This window comes from Etheostoma spectabile, chromosome 4 (genome assembly GCF_008692095.1).
Source record: "Etheostoma spectabile isolate EspeVRDwgs_2016 chromosome 4, UIUC_Espe_1.0, whole genome shotgun sequence".
Lineage (NCBI taxonomy): Eukaryota > Metazoa > Chordata > Actinopteri > Perciformes > Percidae > Etheostoma > Etheostoma spectabile.
Window position 1 is genome coordinate 19,784,479 of NC_045736.1, and position 20,631 is coordinate 19,805,109.

Genomic DNA, 20,631 nt, shown 5'->3' on the forward strand with positions numbered 1-20,631 from the left:
ACTAATGGCCAGATAGACATACTGGTTCAGCGATTTATTTATTTATTTATTTTTTTGGGGTGGATGAAACATATACTACTACAGTACCTTTTTGTGCTTAGCACTAAGACATATTTAACAAGGAAAGAATATGGGTACTTGGTATTTAGTCCCATGAAGAACCGCTGCTATGGAATACAGGTAATTGGGGTCTAAAAAAAACACAAACACCTCTATAGACGTTAGGGCACTTTATATTTTATACCAGCCAATCCCGTACTTCTCGTCAGTGGAGCAGTTTGAATCTCTAGTAATGTTACAGGTGTTTTAAATAATGATTGTGCAAAGATACAGACCTGACTGTGAGTTTCCCCTCGAACCTGGTGGAAATTAGGACCCAGGGAATACTGGGCTTTGGAAGAGGGACAGTGGAGTGTGTGTCTATTTGAAAAAAGGAAAAACAACAATCACATACAATACAATGTGTGACAGTCACTGCCATACACAGCACAAGACAGGAACGAGAGTGTTACCGGAGGAGGGGTGAGGAAAGAGAGGAAGCATCATTTACTAGCAATATTCATCATGGAATCAGTGATCTGTACGTCTTTACATATGTGACAAGTCTGAACCTCTGAAGCCTCCCTACAGAAAAAGTAAACCTCAGCCACGGAGTCTAACTGGACTTAAAGACATGTATTTTCAGTTGGAGGACTGACTATTTTTCTTTTGGGAAAAAATAAATACAAGTAAAGCTGGTTTGGGCCTACTGTATTTAAACATATGGTATTTCAACAGGAGCTTTGTCAAGTCAAACAGTCTAACTGGTTAACCTGTTTGGTCTGAACTGTACTACACAAACACAGAGTGGATCATGGGTAAGTCATTGTATGCGTCATCAGTGTTGTTTTTTATGCTCGATGTAATAATCTAGGAAGAATTTACTTTCAATCAACAATGGAACAATAGGTTAAGGTTTTGATAGCAGCACACTGTTGCATAATCCAGATAGATGGATGGCAGGATTTATATATATATATATATATATATATATGAGTTAATGTACAGTAAACAAGGCTAGTCATTGCTATATTTGTTTGGTTTACAATTTACACACAATTGTTTTTAGACTTAAAACATGTGCAACCGTTTACAGAAATCAGCTGAAATTGAATGGAAAAACTGTCCATTTTCCAATTAACATTAATAATTAACATGATATTAAATAATCAGATCACGTTCTGCATTAGCATTCAACTATATTAAACTATTACTACGTATTATATGGACTTTTTTTAACAATGCTCTTTTAATTTTTCATTCCAATTTCAATTTTCAACAACATTTTCTCATATACCCCCAGTTTGCCTTTCATTATATGTTTCTTTATGGACATACATTGCACCATTTTCTTGATCCAAGCACTAATTTTAGGTGCCTCTATTTTGTTCCATAAATTTTTCAGTATTTTTGCCTGTAGTATAGCAAAATCAATACATTTATCTTCTTAGGGTGTCAGATTCAGAGTTGTTGGATACAGTTACGGCAAAATTATCTTAAGGTCAAGTGGAATTCTCACGGACAAGATGAACATTTGTTTTATTGACTTCCTCCCTCCAGAATGTTTTAATTTTGTCACACTCCCAGACACAGTGCAGACATGTCCCTATAGCCTCATTGTATTTAAAACAACGGTCTGGTAAATTACTGTTGTATTTATTCAATTAAACAGAAGTTGTGTATGTCTGCATCAGCCAATTATATCGGAGTAGCTTTAAATCAACCATTTCTTCTGAGATGTGTCACAAGTTTTCTTCCAATTGTTTTCTGAAATGTCCTCTTTTAAGTCGCCCTACATGTCTTAAGTCTAAGTATCACTGTTTCTTTTAGACACTGATGCAAGTTATGTGTTGATGAAATCTAACCCCTCTCATTGCAGTTGTTTGTTATAATGTATTCTAAGGATGAAGGAATCCCAATTTATTGGTTTGGCATAGAAGAAATAAAGTTCCTAACTTAGAGATATTTAAAAAAAATGTTTCCTTGGAATTTCATACTAAGAGAGAAGTCATTTAAAGAGGTTACCTACTTTACTTATTCCTTTCACCTTTTCACCCTGTTGTGAGTTGATGAACCAGTGATACAGTTTTGGAAACATTATTTTAAGGTACAAAAAGTTACATAGTGTTGCTTTGAGTACTTTAGGTTGGCTGAAAACAGGTACAAATGCAATGGTACCAGAAATCTGACTCTATGTCCATCCAAGATGGAGCATCTCTAGAAGAAAAACAAAACATTAAGGTTCTCAACCGTGTTTCTTAATAGTCCCAGTAAAGATTTGGACATTTCAGCCCCCCAGAATCAAATTAAAGATAAGCAGAGATAGGCAGATTTGAGGACATTTCTTATTCCACATACATTTCCAGAGAGTGCTGTGAGTTTCTTAAACATTCCAAATATGTAAAATTAGATGCATTTTTGAAAGTTAATAAATATTGGTTTACATATTCTCTTTCATTTCTGTTATGCAGCATTAGTGATGATTTTGAAGAATTTACTTTATATCTGGAGATTCTACCAAACAGGCCGATTAGATCTAACAGTGTTGGTATTTATTTAATTGATTTAAGAATAAAACTATTTCGTCAGCAAAAAGAGCTATTCTATGATCTCTGTTGCCAACACCCTGTATTTGCCTACTTGATCTAATGGCTATTGCTAGTGGTTCAATAGCTAGTATGAACAGAAAAAGTGAAAGAGGTGAACCTTGGAGAACACCTTTTGTGATATTGAAGGGCTCAGACACCACTTTATTTGTGAGTGCCTCAGCTAAAGTATTGAGATGTAATAGTTTGATCCAGTTAAGGAACGTATTTCCATAACCATATCGAGCTATAATACTGAACATAAATCCACTTGACCCTATCAAAGAGCTGTGATTTTTCCTTCTTTTTGATAGTACAGTACATTGAGAACGCATCTTACATTATGAAATCCAAATTTTTCCTTTAGAAAACCATTTTGGTCATTCCCCACCCACAATACTTGGAAGCACATCTCTAGCCTTCACCAAAATTGTACTGAGGATTTTTGTATCAGTGTTTATTAAACTTATAGGTCACATATTCTCACATTTAATGTTAGGTTTTCTTGGTTTTAGAAGCCTGATGAGGCCTCTCTCATTGAGACTGAGAAGTAGCTATTGTCGTAGGTTTCTAGATACATCTTATAAAGCGGAGTTGCCAATTTATCTTTTAAGTATTTATACAAGACAACTGGGAGGCCATCTGGCCCTGCTGCTTCCCAGCCTTTATTGCACCTATAGCTTACAATATCTCAACCATGCTTAATTGTTTATTTTTTAACTTTCTTTGGAGAGTTGGGGGATATTGAGTTTGTTTAAAAACTCAGTATGGACATCCACATTAGTAGTATACTGGATATGTACAGATTTCCATAAACAATTTTAACAGCTACATTAATTTCCAGTGGGTCAACAATAGTATTTCCATTTGCAATAAAATGTATTGCCCTTTCGGTTTCTTGTTGTTCAATCTGCCAATATTGTTTTTTTTAAATGGATAGATAAATACAACTAAAATGTTTATAAATACTATTTTCTGTCTTCTCAACACAGGACTTCCACTTATGAAGACATCTGACATACAAATCGAGGTTATGAATGAATAATGGCAGACAAGACTAGTCCCATGTTAGCCTCTGTGCCAAATCACTCAGGGACCAATGTCACCACTGTCCTATGGGAGACCAATCCTACAGTTCCTGCCAATGTGGGTGTTGTCACAAGCTCCCAGTCCCAGATCAAAGACCTTTTTGGGTTGTTCTGCATGGTGACCCTTAACCTCATTGCTTTGTTGGCCAATACTGGTGTGATGGTGGCCATTGCCCGTGCTCCTCACCTAAAGAGGTTCGCTTTTGTGTGTCACCTTTGCGCAGTGGACCTGTTGTGTGCCATCCTTCTCATGCCTTTGGGTATAATATCCAGCTCAGCGTTCTTTGGAACTGTGGTGTTTACTATTCTGGAGTGTCAGGTTTACATCTTTCTCAATGTTTTCCTCATCTGTCTCTCCATTCTCACCATCACAGCCATCAGTGTGGAGCGTTACTTCTACATTGTACACCCCATGCTTTATGAAGTCAAGATGACCATTAACCTTGCTATTGGTGTCATGCTAATAATTTGGGTTAAATCAGTCCTCTTAGCTTTGGTCACGCTGTTTGGATGGCCAGCTTATGGACATCAGAGCTCTATTGCTGCAGCTCACTGCTCTCTACACGCGAGCCACAGTCGTCTAAGAAGTATATTTGCTGTGCTATTCAGTGTGGTTTGTTTCCTAGTTCCTACGGTGGTTATCTTTGCGGTTTACTCTGCTGTGTACAAAGTAGCACGTTCTGCAGCCCTGCAGCAAGTCCCTGCTGTGCCAAGTTGGGCAAACGCAAGCCCTGCTAAGGATCGCTCAGACTCCATCAACAGCCAGACCACCATGATCACTACCACTCGTACTTTGCCCCAAAGACTATCTCCAGAGAGGGCTTTCAGTGGAGGAAAGGCTGCCCTTACTTTGGTATTTATTGTAGGTCAGTTCTTTGTTTGTTGGTTGCCCTACTTCATCTTTCACCTGCAAATGTCTCTGACTAGCTCCATGCACAGCCCCGGGGACTTAGAAGAGGCGGTCACTTGGCTGGCCTACTCCTCCTTTGCTGTTAACCCATTCTTCTACGGCCTGTTGAACAGGCAGATCAGAGAAGAGCTGGTAAAGTTTCGCCGCTGCTGCTTGACCCAGCCGGCAGAGTTTGGAACATCCAGCCACGAGGGCTCATTTCAGGAGAACTTCCTCCAGTTCATCCAGAGATCCAGCAGCACAGCTGAAACCACATCCAGCTGTGCCAATTCCCGTCCCAGAAACACTATAGACCAGGGAATAAGAATCCCTGGACAAATACCTGAGGAGCACACTTAGACATTGACCAACATGAGTTATGGACCATGGTGCTAATATAAAAGCCAGGTCAGTTTTTTTGTTGTTAGCAAGCCATTTTCTTAATAGATCTCATCTTAAGTCTATCCTAAAACTACTTTCATGCCAATATGTACTGTACATTGAAATGATTATTGGTCACTGTACTCCTCCCTGCCTATACATTAAAACTGGCTTTAGAAGGGATCTCTTTATAGACTGTGATATTGTGCATGGCTGCCGTCACGGTAGCCATGCGCAATCTTTTTTTTCTCAAGGCCTGGGTGTAAAGGTTGCCTGTATATGTTGGTTTAGCATGTCAATATGTTTATTTGCATCATTTTCAAATACCTAGCCATTCATCAAACTTCCACAGTAATCCCGAACCTTTCTTGTGCACATATTTAAGATCTAATACTGCGGTGATGTATATGCCTACAACCATCAATACATCAAAATACATCAGTTTTTAAAACCATATAATTTACTTCACAAACATGACCAGTTATAATAACCACGCAACACATATGTCTTTGTTAACTATGTATGTTTATTGAGAGTAAAAGGTAACAGAGGGTAACAAATAATCTTTGTCTGTAAAACACACTTACCAGCATGTGCTCTCTTTGTTGTATAAAGAAAAATTTGCAGCGATTCTCAGGTTTTAATGACGTTATGACTTCTGAGGTAACAGAAAGTGACTCAAATTTTAAGTAATACATTTATTAGTCATCAAGATATCTTGTGGCTTTGTCAAATGTTAATGTGAATCATATAAATGATATTTTGGAAATTTCTAGCGTAATAGATACATTCATTTTGGCTGTATGAAGCCTTTACTACTACTCTACTCACCTGATCTACTCCTGCATTGTACTGTTGTGTTAGTATGTTGTAATTTGAGGGGCGGGCTTCAGCCTATATAGATAGGCAGTTTTATTTGCTCAGGCCACAGAGAGTTAGAGGAGACTGGAAGGAGTGGGACGTAAGTCCGTTGGATGCCCGCAGAGTTGTGACTTGTTTAAAGATCAACAGGAAACAATATGTTTTTAAAATGTGATAATTTGGACTCTCATGTCAATTTAATTTATTTTCTTGAAAGTTTTTTTTTTTTTTTGGTTAATTTTTATATCACTATTTTGCCTCATTGGCCTTACTTTGGGTACACAATAAAAATCCCATCTTTTCAACCTCATCTCAGACTTACACCTGCTCATACCTGCTAATCTACATCAACCCATTACATAGCCAGTATGGACAGAAGGACAAATTACAGCAACCAATGATCATTTCAATGCACATATGGACAATTCAGTATTGTTTTAAGACTTCAACAAATGTGATCCTATCCTTAAAATACATGTCATTTTAGGTCCAGGTGCTATGGTTGGCATAGATTATATTGATACAAGTCCCTGTTTGCCAATTTTCCATTCATATTACAATTGAACTGATTTCATTGATTTTTGTAGAAAATAGGTGAAAATGTAAATATGAAAATCTGGAGTGTAACTACAAAGACAAGGTAAAAATTGGATGAATATTTGCATTCCATATAAACATGAGAGAATTCCACTGTATCCTTTTTTAAATGTTGGTAAACAATATGTATAGACAAATGTTGGTGGAGTCTGTTGAATTTAGGATAAGTATTGAATGTGAATGTTGCCAAGCGATGGTATAACTTATATTGTGGTTTTTGTAGTGTGACAACCTGTTATGAATCTGAGGGACTTTACCACAGAGTTCCTGTGTGCAACAGATATGCTGATAGATGGCAAATGCCATCTGCCTCTGTTGTCATGGAAATTGAGTGAGCCTGTAAATGACATAGCAATGAGCACCTTTAGGCTGGTTGCTTTGGCTTTAAATCCCGACTGCAGTCTACTAATTCTGGTTTGTTCCTGCTTTTCACATGCAGACTGATTACATGAGACCTATTAATTCAGATAGAGGCTCATTAACATGTGGTTAGAGGCTGAAGGTAAGGTAGCACAAATCCTTGTGAATATGGACTGCTGTACTGTAATAGTGACATGGATATGGGGAGGCAGGAAATAGTGAATTTACATTGGAAATCACTACTGGACATTGATAATGCTCTGAGAGTGGTAACAAAGTGCTGTTTTATGGCCTCAGGTGTTTGTATTAGTCTTTTACAAACAGCAGTCATGCTGAATAAGGAAGAATAGTGTGGTTAAAGCAAATAACGGCAAAAACCATTTTGCAGGTTGTCACTTACTGGAGTATACACCACTCTTTCAGAGCTACTGCGCTTGTGTTCTTAATACTTGGAAGTAGGTAAATACTGCAATAGCTTTCTTACCAAGAGGATATGTGTACATAAACACAGAGTGCACAGGAACATGCTGTGAGACATTTTTGTCAATACGTTTATACTACATGTCCGTTTCTGTTTTTGTCTTCTCTCGTGTTATTTTCTCATCATTAGTCTAGCCATTAAACAATGAGACCAGCAAGGCACGGTTTACATTATTTATTCAATAACTCAAAATTCAGGACTCAATAGCTGCTGACAACACAAGGTAAAGAAATCTGCTTCCTGAGATTTGGATTCCATGAAACCTTGTGATAATACAAAGATAAACAAGGTTGGAACAAAACATCAAATGGATCTAGATACAGCATTTGTTAAACCAAACATCAAAGAATCCAAATTAGGACACCCATCAGATCTTTTTTTGTGACCTGTCTTAAGGACTTTTGAATCACTATCCATCCTATTGCTACAGTGCTGCTCATGAGTATAGGAACCCCTGCTTAAGTTGACTAAAGAGGAATAAAAAATAAAAATAAAATCCTAAATGCCTTAATTAAAAAATGAGGAGAAATCCAACCTTTAAGGACACCAATTTTCTTTCTGAATGAAAATAAATAAACGTTCTTCCTTAAAATACAGGGGGCATAAGCCCCCTATATTAAATTCCCATAGAGGAAGGCAGATTTTTATTTTTAAAGGCCAGTTATTTTATTAGAAAATAAAAATCAAGTCATCCAAAAATCCAGTCAGTAAAATCTGAAATGTTGAAAATGTATTCCTGAAAGAACCCCAGAGATAAAGGAACATCACATGGAAAAGAAAAAAGGGGAACTCATTTTGCAAATCAGGTTACTGACTGTCCTCAGTCTTATTTACAAGCATATTGATAAGGACCATTACCACAGTCCACTTCATCTGGACCTGGGACCTACAGACCCAGGACAGATTCCAAGACATCCATGATAGATGTTTGATATACTTACTGTGGAATACCATTCAACCAGAATTTATGACTGGGCATGAACACAGTATACAGGTTTAACTTCATTACGCCGGCTTTGCGTTATTTGTGACATTTGGAGCCTGACAACATAATACCACAGCACTTTTCATTATGACAAATAAAGCTTCACCATTAATACTATCACTTTAATTCAAGCTGTCACAGTAATAGGAATTGTATTATCATAAAAAGGTTGTTTTAGTTCACCAAACCACCAATGCAAACACTATAACCCAGTGCGTACATTTTATAAGGAGAGACCTTTTTAAGTGAACAATTATTTATTGACATGTGCACATTAATGATAAGTCTTTGGTGAGTAGACCCCATCGCAACATCATCGAATTCCCATTGTGACGCCATCATATTTATTCTCAGTTGAGAAGCTATCGGTATACCCTCCGGATGGAGTCCAGACACTGGTGGTGATGTAATGAATGAAGACTATGCCGAGATCTGGATGAAGGAGAAGAGGAGTGAGCTATGGTGAGCTCAGACCTGGGAGCTGGAAATGATGAACTGGAGGTGAACAGGGTGGACGAGGATCCCAATCGAAATGTAAACTAAAACAACATCTTGTTAAAGCAGAGGATCAGACAAAATCACAACAACACACAATATTGAGGGCTCTTCATCACCATGGTTTCCACACACACAGCATTAATCATCGGCTAATCAAACCACTCTGCTGCTGCTGCATTTGTGAACCAAGCACTTTGATACTATTATGGCAGCACTGAAAGAAAATTAGCTATTTGGTCATGTTTGAGTGGAAAAGGCAGCATATTTAACCATCAGTGATAAACAATGAGGATTTAAAAATATGAGCTGATTTAACCATCGGAGATAAACAGTGATTTTTAATAAACTACTGAGACAAACCATGGCCAACAGAGTGCGCTATATACCAGTGAATTCTCCTCCCTCCTCTTTGGGCGGACGTTTCTGAAAAAAAGGCTTCTAGGAATTTTCAACAAACAGTGAGATATGTGTTGACTGCGAAGATGTCTGGTCATGTTCATATCAAAATGTGAATAGACATTTTTGAGACAGATTGTTGCTTATTTTAGATTATTATCTCTGTGTGTGGCACATTTTTGTATACTTTATATTGTGGACTTTTGCATATTCCATCCTCTTTTTTTAAAACACTGTACAGTTCTATCAATATAAAAAATAACTAATTTACTGATAATTTTAATTTTACATTATGGTTCTGGCCATAGGTAGTAATTGTTTTTCTTTTTCTTTCTATAATGTGTGTATTGTTATGCACCAAAAACCAAGGCAAATTCCTTGAATTGTGAAAACCTATGTAAAATTAAACTTGATTCTTCCTTAGTGTTTTTCTTACTGTTTTGGCAGCTGTTTTTAAGTAAATAAGCACTTAAAAACCCATTGTACATCTTCTTAGCACCATAAGGCACACAGACAAAGTTAGCGTCTATTTATTGAATATAGTGGAGCATTTAACAGTTTCAAAACTGGCTATTTCACTCAGGAGTTGGTGATGAGCAAAACAGATCTAAAAGGAGAGTAGATAATGGATTTACATTCATTAGGTGGACAGAAACACAATTAAATGCTAATGCTAATGTAGCTCTGTACCTGCTGGATGTATAAATGAGTAACTGGTTGCAAACAAGTTCATATCAACTTCATAAAGTGATCAGTCCAAAATATTCATGGGACCAAAAAAAACAGTTACCACAGATTAAAATATTTATCATGTTCCTAAAAAAAACTTCAACCTAAATGTATGAAGTGGTTGAAGTGCAGAGAACTTTTTGTTCTTAATCCATCAACTCTGCCTTCATGATGAGAAGACTGTAAAACCATTACATTGCCAATGTAATCATCTTCACTTCTTCAATATTTATAGAGGAAATGAAGGCTGATGAGCGAGGACCATAAGCCATATATCATGCAGGTCTAAATTAGACTTTTCTATGTAGGGCGTCATGTGGAAAATATCACTAAAGACTTTAAAAGCCAACAAAGGCATTCCCCAACAAGGAGCAAGGCAGTCAGCAGTCCACTATGTTCCACCTGGGTGTCAGCGGCAAGTAGTTAAATTGGTAAGTCAGCCTTCTGCTACGCCCTGCTCAGCTTCCATATTTCCAATGACATGTCAACAGCGGTCAACAGATCCGAGACACAGCTCAACTAAGGGGAAATGGAGGACCAGAGATTAAAAGACAAGAGACCAGAAGTCGAATTTATGGACGTCAAAGTGGATATACAATCTGAAGATCTGAATTCCAAACAGTGTGAGATAAGGCTTCTGATTGACGACAGGGATCCCAAAAGAGTCAACAAGAGTCTCAAGGTAAAGAGTGTGCACTGTCACAGGGGTTTAATCAACAAAACACACATAAATACACAGAACAGGCCACAAGCTGTGGAATTTCTGTCTAGAGAAACAAAGAACTTGACAGATCAGTAAAATAAACAAACCCAGTGTACTGTCATGCTGTGCATACCACTCCACCTGTCTGTGTTAACCAACATGTAACACTGACAATGCAAAGCTGAACTGAAACAGAAATCTCTGTTTGGTTTAAGTGATAAATAGATTTTTGATTAAATTGATGAGTAATGATGGGGATGATGAATGCAATTCGGACAAAAAAGCTTTTTGTTACAGGAAGTAAAACATTTTACTTGTCCAATGGCGTTCATTTTGGTTCTCAGGTAATATAAGACTACCAACTTAATGTGGTAAATATCAATTTGCTGCATAATACTGACCTCAAGTGGATAGGATCATACACACAGTTTGTTTTTTGCCCCATGATCACTGCAAAGTATAAGTGATGAAAAAATGACATTGTGTGCAATTAAAATGGCTTAGTGCAAGACATTTGCAAGCAATACCCATCAGTCTGCATGGTAAGATTTAACCTCCATTTCTACATATCTAAGCCCAAGCCCCCAGTTCTCAGTTTAAAATGTTGCATGCTTGAGAAAAACTGTCACTCACAGTGTCTCTGTGTGTGTCTTGAGGTCACGTTTGAGGATGTGATTGCAGAGCCTCCCTCGGTGCGGAGCTTTGATAAAGTGTGGTTATGGAGTCACGCCCTGTTTGAGGTGTCCAGACTGTGGATCTACCGGCTCATCTCCCTTCTTCTGGCAGTGCCGGTCTCACTGGCAGCAGGGATCCTCTTCGCTGTGCTCAGCTGCCTTCACATCTGGTAGGACTGTTGTCACACTGGGAGGAGATAGACTTGTAGGCATGGGTGAACTGGTAAATGTTTTTTTCTGGTACACAAGGATCAGAGATCTTCAACAGGGGGTTATGGGCCCCTAGGGTGTCCTCAGAGTTACTGCAGGGGGGCCTCCTAATTATTGTTAAGTACAGAAATATACTTTCCACATCTGTAACGTGAGACAGAGGGGGATAAGTAGTTGAAAGTTGCAGAGAAACTCCCGCATTCTGTCTAACTTGCAAAAAATAAAATTAATAGAAAGCAACATTTTTGTTAGTAGATCTTCATCTTAAAAAAATTAATGGAGTTTCTTTGCAACTTTTGTATTTTTTTTTCAAAAATGTAAATGTCTTAACATTAATCTAATAAACATATTATTAGTAAATATAAATCCGCCTATTTGTGAAAAAAAACATGATAATGACAGGCTTATTAGCCTATATATAAGGTAGTTATTGAGATCCACAGATACAGTTCATCCTGAGGATTCATCGAGTCACATTTATGTTTAACATTCAAACATGAGTTGTAAAATCATTCCAACAATTATGTTTAGAGATTAGTTTTCTATGTACTAAAAAGGTATGTATGAAGGCTTTAGGCTTTTATTGTAGGCCCAGGTAAATATGCTACTTAATTTTATAAAATATGTAGTAGGGGGTCCTTGCTCTATTCCTCTCTCAGATGAGGGGCCATTGGCTTAAAAAACGTTGACGACCCTTGATTTAGTTGATGATAACAAATGGTAACGCTACCTTCAAGCTTGTACAGTTTTTCCCTCAAGTGGTAACCCTTTTTAGGAGTGTAGAATGATTTCGATGTTTTATTAGTGAGATGAGCTCATGTTTGTCCACACTGTATCTTTCTAGGTTAATCATGCCCTGTGTGCAGCTGCTTCTCATCAACATGCACTGGGTTCAGACTGTGTGGGGCAGCATACTGAACATTCTCATCAGCCCCTTCTTTACCAGTTTTGGAAAGTGCTGTGGTCAAATCACCATCCATCTGGCAAAAGATGAAGACAGATAAATAAATCAATGCTTGTTTAAAACATGGAAAAAGCAAGTGGTATTACATTTGGATTGTATACTAATTCCACAAAGGTAAATTATAATCTAATCTGCATCACAATTGTGTGTGAGTATTTTTTATTATTGCTCAATTTGTCCCTTTTGTGATGATGTTGATGATGCATGCATACTGTACCTATAAACCCAGAGATTCTGGCATGTAAAGCAGAACAGACCAACAAGCATTCAGTGATAATGAAAACTGTCTTTGGATGGACAAGTGTGTGTATGTAAGAAAGGCTAAATTATTGCATTAATCATATTAACATGGATGTCATGGCATTGTAGTTGAATGAAATCACAATAATTAATTTCAAGAAATGTTTTTGTCTTTCTTTTATGGTAATGTACTATTCTGTTTTTTTTCTGTTTTCAAAAGGGTAGTTACCTTTTTTCAGAAAAAGGGTAGTTACCTTTATTCAGAAAAAGGGTAGTACTGTTTTTGAAAGAGTAACAAATGATTAGTTACCCTTTTTCAAAAGGATAGTTACCCTTTTTCAGAAGAGTAACTACCCTTTTGCTCTTTTAAAAAAGGGTAAGTAACCTTCTGAAAAAGGGTAACTAATCATTTGTTACTCTTTCAAAAACAGTAACTACCTTCTTGTACCATATTGTAAAGTGTTACCAACTAGTTTGACAGTTTGCTGCCAAGAGTTAGATGAGAAGATCAAACCACTCTCATGTCTGGACAGTGTCGACAGTTTTGCTTAGACAGTGAAAGAAATGGATCAACAGATCCCTTTCTCTGGACGGAGACCAGTGAAGGATATTAGAAGAACTTTTCCGGTGATAGCTGAGCGTTACTGCGCAGCCTCTAACTAAGCTTGTTGACGTAGATGTGACGTGGGCAACCTGCCTGAAAGTTGTAAGTCTTCTGGTAGCTGTGCCAAGAATAAATCTCAATCATTCCCAATCTTGCAGAGACGGAAAGCGTAGGTATATGTTATAAGATAACATAAGCACAGGCTAATTATTGCTAACCAAAATGCTAGTTAACATCAGTAATTAAACCTAAACAAATAATGCAAGCAGGAACAGACTATGTGCTTCTCCTGACAATATGGTGATTTGGCAACTATGCAACAGCAAGTTGCTTGGTTTTGACACAATTGTTAGCCTATTTTTACAAAAACGCCTGCTACAGAAGTATAAGGTAATGGAGCCTTTTGTACATTGTCGTGTTTCTTTAGAAAGAAACAATGAACAACTAACGTTTTCAAACGCTTTAGATGTAAAGTTATTTGCTGTCAAGTGGCGCCAAAATGAATGGCAGTCAATGAAATGCTAATGGCAGGTGAGTGCTTGGTAGCATTAAAATGGCGCCATAGGAGCTACGCATCATGGATGCTTGCTTACCCCTATCAATCCCTGATGTAAGTCGAGTGCAGATTGGAATCGCACATACGTCACTTTGTGACAAGTGAAGATGTGAGTTGAGCATTCGTCACTTTGCAACAAGTAGCATTCAAGATGCTAACGAGAGACTTCTGTAATGTCAATACAGTAAAGATGGACCTACTTAACAAAGTTTGTTCATTGCTGGCAATCAAACACAACAAAGGTTTTCAGTTGAATGGAGTTTTGAGCTAACGTTAGCAATCAAACAACCATAGATAGCTAAGTCAATGCACACAGCCAATACACAGACCTTCTGTAAATAGACTACTAGTCTAGAAGTTATCATTTTTACACACACACACACACACACACACACACACACACACACACACACACACACACACAGACACACACACACACACACACACACACACACACACAAAACGTGAGACAGGTGCGTCAGAGGGGGATAAGTAGTCAAGAATTGCAGAAAAACTCCCGCATACTGTCTAACTTGAAAAAAATAGATTTAATAGAAATAGACCTTCATCCGGAAAAATGAATGAAGGGAGCACGTTTATATATTTTTATACATATATATAGTAAGTATAGTAAAAAAATTAATGAAAAGCATTTTGTATGGGTCAAGTTACACACCCAGCACTGTTTATTAAACTTGAGTTAATGATACCCACTCTTACCATATGGCCATGAATATAGGTCTGAGATCCCAGTATGGCCCATTTACATTAAATGAAAGACAGGAGCCAGTGCAGTCCCAGATGATTGCATTGACACCCATAGAGCAGAGGTATGTCCACTCTGATTCTCTGCTGAGCTATTTCTGTCCCTCTGCTTCCATTTCTAACTAGCCTCTACACTCTCCGCTGCTACACCAAGAATACTCCTCTAATTGGGTTGGCTCTCGATCACATGCACTCGGATCCCATTCCACCCCTCCCTCCTCGTCCCTGTCTCTGCCACCAGGGAACAGAGCAAAAAATGACAATCCATGCTTCCGAGCCACTCTTCCTGTTCTGTTCCTATACCCCACTGATCGAGATAATATAAACACAGAGAGCTGGGGGTGCTGTAAGACCTGGTACAAGTTTTATAGTCACCTACTCATCTTCCCCCTCTTTTTGGCAGCACCACACTGTATGAGTTTGTTTATGCGACCTGCCTGCTAATATAGGAAGCTATGACTGATAGCAACAACTGCACAGCTTAAGGAAGACTGAATCAGAGTTTATATTGGGAGACTATTAGATTTTATGCATTGCTACAATCAGAAATATCAGAAATAAGAAGTTCAGGACCTGGGATCTCTCTCTCGTGCAAGATTATGAAACATTTAAATCACTTACCACTTTATTGTTATCATCGTGATTATGAATGCAAACATGTTCATTACAATATGAATATATATCTTTAAATGTTTCTTTTTCTGAGTCCCAACAAATACAGTTATTTTATATTTAATTTCCACTCAACTGAAAAGAAACATTAGCATTTGCAACAAATATATTTAGCATGTAATTTGGGTAAATCTCTCCTAACTAATCCTCCAAATATATCAACAAAATAACAGGTTCAGGCTCAGTTTTACAACAAATATGTCTGAAAACTGATTATTACATTTCTCAGAGCAACACAATATTACTACTTACAGAGGGTTTGTCAGTTGTAGGGTTATAATGACAAATGAGGAACAGTCGGGTTTCTTAAACTGGCACAATGTCAACAAATAAGGTGACATCTACGAATTACCCCAGCACCTGACTTACAGTATCAAGGTGAATTCTGTCTCATGTAAGTGTCTTTTAATGTGAATCATATTCCTCCTTTTGAATGATAAATCATAGCAATAGTGTGAATACACATTTACAGTACATTGTATGGTAATCCTTGTACTTAAGGTGACATTGAGTATAATTTCTGTTTTGCAATTTAGCTTTAAACACAAACAAAAATGTTTTCTTTTCCAAATTGAGTTCAGCATTACGACGCAAAACACTGTGTCCCAACTGAAGCCAAAGCAAGAGGGTGTGTTTGTGCTTACTGCCTCACTCTGTGGTGGAAGTTCGTGCCACTGTGTAAACTCTGCCCAGTTTGCCCCACAACCCTATGTGAAATGTGACACAACCCTGGGTTCTCCTTTAAGGCATGCCTTTTTTGTCTGTGTGCATTACATTGTGTGTGTGTGTGTGTGTGTGTGTGTGTGTGTGTGTGTGTGTGTCTGGATGCCTATGTGTGTGCAGGGCGGGGGTCAGGCCTCCATTTTTACCAGGAGGTCTGCAGCAGCTGTCCACTGGCATGCAAGAGGGAGCGCCACAGTGGTGATACAGGGGTTCAGAAGTGAACCGAGGCAGCTCTGTGCAGTTTGATCCAGGAAGATTTACTCTCACCATCTTCAGCCCGTCAAGGACCTGCAGCCCTATCATGGCGGATCAGTACCAGTACAACACCAACACCAACCAACACCAACGAGGAGAAGATTGTGAAGGACAGCCACACCAAGGAGATTGATTTAATTAACAGAGATCCCAAGCAGATCAATGAGGACGTGGTGAAGGTTTGTGCAGCATGCAGACAACACCCTGTCACAGAGAGGATTAAGAGCATAACCCCTGCCTTGGCATGTGTGGAAGCATAGGCAGCAAATGAATAAAGTGGTTATCAGGAACCAAGACAGGAGTACAGGTTATGATACTGTCTGGAAAATCCTTAAATAGACCAAGAGTTATTCCTGTTTCCTGTGCAGAGCCCAAAGTTTATTTTGGGAATGGGGTAGAAGAGTGTGAAACTGATACAGTATACAGTATGTACGCTGTGATTTATTTAGGTTTGACTACTGTTTATCCTGTTGCCATGTCATTGCCACAACACATTTTCTTTGAGGACAGGATTGACTATACATTTAGATTCCATTTTGTCTGACTAGTTGGGGTTTATGTAAACATGGTCAATGAAGACGGTTTATTACAGGACATGTGTAAAGCATATGTTTAGTGTCTGCATGACTCAGTTTGGAATGATTTACAAGTCTGCTGACGTCTGTTTTCAACTGAAAGTTTTGTTAACCTTAATCCCAATAGTCTGGTCAAGGAGCTACAGTTAGGTATAATTTCACATTTACATTTCTAATTTATGCAGTCATTTTCTGCTAACATAACTTTTTGGTCTTCTTACTTTTAAAATAAAGTAATATCGATTAAAACCACTTTCCCTAACAGGTAATCATATATCTTATCTCCTGAGTAATCACATGTACCAGCTTTAGGTGTCCGTCTGTTGTTTCTGAAGAACACAGATATTTTTCCTAAATTTGACATCAACAATCCCTCTAGGGCTAAAAGAGGCCAGAAAATATAAAACAGTGCATGTCCAGCCATTCATTCAGAGGATGATCTCAGGCTGCTGTCGCTACAGGAAATGGACAGTGACTGGTTACTGATTGTATCCAGTGGTCTGGAAGAAAACAGAAGGTTTTAGATGTGCATTGCATCTGCCTTTCACGATTAAGTTAATCGGCAATTTATAGCTGAGTCTCAGCTTAGAATGTGACAGCGCTTTTCTAAAGGACCAGGTGACAAATACTAAAAACTGAAAACAGATTAGACCATCGCACAGTTGCTCTAATGCATTTTACATGAGGTGAAACTTGGTTAATAAAATGTGTTGGGAAAAGTGTGTTGAAAAGCCACTCCATAACAGTTAATTCATTTTGACTGTATGCCACAACATTGAGGTTTTTTCCTATGATGTTACACATATACATACACATAAACTGTTTGGTTTCTCTGCATACATTTGACCCTAACACTCTGCAGCTGTTACAAGCCCAATCTTTACACGTAATATTGGCATGTGCATAACAGTGGTGTGAATTTGGGGATGTGAGGAAATAAAAGCCTCTTTTAAATTTCCTCAGGTGGACTTTGAGGATGTCATTGCAGAGCCTGATGGTACACACAGTCTGGATGGGGTGTGGAAGCTCAGCTACACCACCTTTACTGTGTCCAAGTACTGGTGCTACCGCATCTTGTCTGCTGTCTTCGGTATCCCTGTTGCTCTGCTATGGGGCTTCCTGTTCGCATGCATTTCCTTCTGCCATATCTGGGCCGTGGTTCCCTGCATCAAGAGCTGTCTGATTGAGTCGCAGTGCATCAGCCGCATCTACTCTCTCTGCATCCAGACCTTCTGTGATCCCTTCTTTGAAGCCCTGGGCAAGATCTTCAGCAGTGTGCGTGTTGCACTGCGCAAAGAAGTCTAAGAACTCACACAGTAGTGTTTATAGTACGATTGGATGAAGTGTGGTATCTTTTTATACACCAGAAGATCAGTCCTTGCATCATGCTTACTCCCTGATACTCCTCCTCCTTCCTTCATAACATGCTGTTCCCCGCCCACCCATCCTCAAGCTCTCAGCACTGAGTCCTGTCATGCCGGTGTGCCACCAGAAGCTCAGTGACAGCTGCAGCAGGCAGCGTGGTTCTGTGACAGCGCTGGCACTCCTGGAGGGCTCAGTGCTCCTCAGAGGGATGCTTACCATGAGGAGGATGGATCTGCCCTCATTTATTTGTATCACATAAGCTACTCATTCACAAACCAATTAAATGACCTGTCCCATAATTGCTGCACCTGTGGACAATGCTGCCTGTATGCGTTACATTTAGTCATTTTTAAAAGTCATATTGATGCTCTATGTTGCTGTGTCTGGTATTGTTTAACTTTATAAGGTTTTAACTGGATTTGACAATCATGTATGTTACCTTATTTTCAAAGCTCTAACAAAAAGAATTGAATGGAACGTTTTTTTCTCTACATAATTATTTGGTGATTACTGATGACTCCATAGTAACTAACAGAGTATTTTTCTGAAATGCAGATGCAAGGAATATATTTGGAAACAGCAATGCAGATAATCTACTTCCTTTCAAAGTCAGATGAGTGGAACCTCATCTCACTTTGAAAACTACTTACTTTTGCACTTTTCAAGTAAGCTAGAATGTGTATACAAGTATGGACCTACCTTCTAATGGAGTAAAGTAAAAACCTCTGTATGAGACCCATTGTCATGTTCCACCGTGTTATTCTTATTATTTAGAAAAGTATAATACCTTTGCTACTATTGTGCACCAGCAGGGAATTTTTTTTTGTCACATATGCAGTACATATGGTGAAACTAATTTAAAGACACTTGATGAAACCTTATAATAAGTGCATTGCACCACTGGTAAAGTGTGTTCTGTGTATTATTTTAATTAATTCAGAGAGGCTTAAGAAATACATTTTTGGGTTTACCAAACACGTCACTGTCTTTCAGTGATATCTGTTTTGCCAACTACAGTGGAAGCAGTGACCCAGGAGCTGTGACCCACAAGAGGTAGCTGTTGTGTGTCTTTCATGTTCTTCTCTTTTGTGTCTGAGATTCATAGTTGATGATTTCAGTGTCACCACACCCTTCTTTGTTCATAACCTTTCTTTCTGGCTAACTCATTCTAGTATTTTATTGTGCTGTTTATATAAGCAGAAACAGCACACTCTGTGCACATTATTATTCTCATTTATGAACTGTATTAAGCAGTGTAATTAAGTAGCAAATTTGCCAAAACCTATAAAGAGACATAACATGTTTAGAATAAAAATACAACCAAAGTACAGCAAGTTCTCCAAAAATACAGTTCTCATGATTTTATGTATGTATCTATTTTTGCCTTCCGCAAATGTTTAATTAAACGTGTGCATATACAAACATACTGTAAACATAAATAACACTCCACACTCACTGGCATCTTTAAGAATGTAAAGATTATTCAAAATAGTTAATCATGAAATTCATAGAAAAGCTCTTTGATGTACTCTAGCCAGTCTCTAGCGCCAGTTGTTGCCTTAAAAACATTTATGTTTTTATAGAATTTCTCCTGTTATATTTTCTTTTGGTGCATTGGTTATCAACCCTGAATACTGTATAATTGTAAAAAATATTACTTAAAATGTACAAAGACCTAACATTTTCCCATGAGCAAGACTTACAGCGTCTGAACTAAAATTGAACATTATAAACTTCACAAGTGCAGTATTTGAATCATAGATATTTTGTTGGATTGTTTTGTTGGATTGGATTGCAACTTTTGTTTTATTTAGGTCACTCCTCATTATTGACAATGATAATCAATGCGCTGTAATAGACAGATCACATACTTTAAACTTTTGCATTAAATGTAAACACAGCTGACTAAACAACAGCGCCACGCTTAAATAGCTTAGCAACAAAAAATGCTAGAGGAAATCTCTGGCCAAAGTTCTCCTTTATTGTCACTTCCTGCAGGATATTGCACCATCTCATGCAACGATTGTTTTCCCAAGACACCTCCAGTAACGTGAGTCATCCCCAAAACGCATTTTGGGGATGAGGCAGAACAGGAAAGTCAAAGTTTGAATGTGCTGCCAAAAAGTTGCAGGACCTCAGTGATGTAATTGATTTAGTGTCGACAAACATCCTTCTGGAAGATTTCCGGCAACCTTGGATTTTAGGAGGCAATAGGAGCTCTAATGAGCATCAGCTATATGTAAATAAAATGTCATTCACATGTGCACTTTTTTATTTTTCAAACTTTTTTAAAATCTTAACAGTGACAGCAATGACATCTTACATCTAACAATATCTCAAGTAACAGTTTACATGATTCATAAATGAACATTTGTAGAACAAATGTTGCAAAGTGAACAACATTGTACACAGTATTTATGACGGGAGCAATTTCAT

The 20,631-nt window shown here is 38.0% G+C and overlaps 3 protein-coding genes and 1 long non-coding RNA gene across 4 annotated transcripts in view; all 4 read left to right on the plus strand.

Annotated features, from left to right (window-relative positions):
* Window positions 1-20,631, plus strand: part of LOC116688438 (uncharacterized) — a 466,907-nt gene that overhangs the window by 438,019 nt on the left and 8,257 nt on the right. The window lies entirely within an intron of this gene.
* On the plus strand, window positions 606-7,349 carry gpr61l (G protein-coupled receptor 61-like). Its single transcript, XM_032514425.1, has 2 exons — window positions 606-857; window positions 3,617-7,349. Exon 2 carries the CDS (start codon window positions 3,669-3,671, stop codon window positions 4,959-4,961), a length of 1,293 nt encoding a protein of 430 aa, XP_032370316.1. The 5' UTR covers window positions 606-857; window positions 3,617-3,668; the 3' UTR covers window positions 4,962-7,349.
* Window positions 10,258-12,481, plus strand: LOC116688419 (caveolin-2). The gene is made up of 3 exons (XM_032514463.1): window positions 10,258-10,571; window positions 11,249-11,436; window positions 12,321-12,481. The coding sequence occupies exons 1-3, from the start codon at window positions 10,419-10,421 to the stop codon at window positions 12,478-12,480; spliced, it is 501 nt and encodes a 166-aa protein (XP_032370354.1). The 5' UTR covers window positions 10,258-10,418; the 3' UTR covers window position 12,481.
* Window positions 16,062-19,523, plus strand: cav3 (caveolin 3). Its single transcript, XM_032514466.1, is given in 3 exon segments — window positions 16,062-16,325; window positions 16,327-16,434; window positions 17,794-19,523. Coding segments are annotated over 3 exon segments (474 nt in total). The 5' UTR covers window positions 16,062-16,301; the 3' UTR covers window positions 18,136-19,523.

Coding starts and splice junctions, on each gene's coding strand:
- gpr61l (XM_032514425.1), top strand. CDS start 3,669: ATGGCAGACAAGACTAGTCCCATGTTAGCCTCTGTGCCAAATCACTCA.
- LOC116688419 (XM_032514463.1), top strand. CDS start 10,419: ATGGAGGACCAGAGATTAAAAGACAAGAGACCAGAAGTCGAATTTATG. Junction 10,572..11,248: donor GAGTCAACAAGAGTCTCAAG/GTAAAGAGTGTG, acceptor GTGTGTCTTGAG/GTCACGTTTGAGGATGTGAT. Junction 11,437..12,320: donor CTCAGCTGCCTTCACATCTG/GTAGGACTGTTG, acceptor GTATCTTTCTAG/GTTAATCATGCCCTGTGTGC.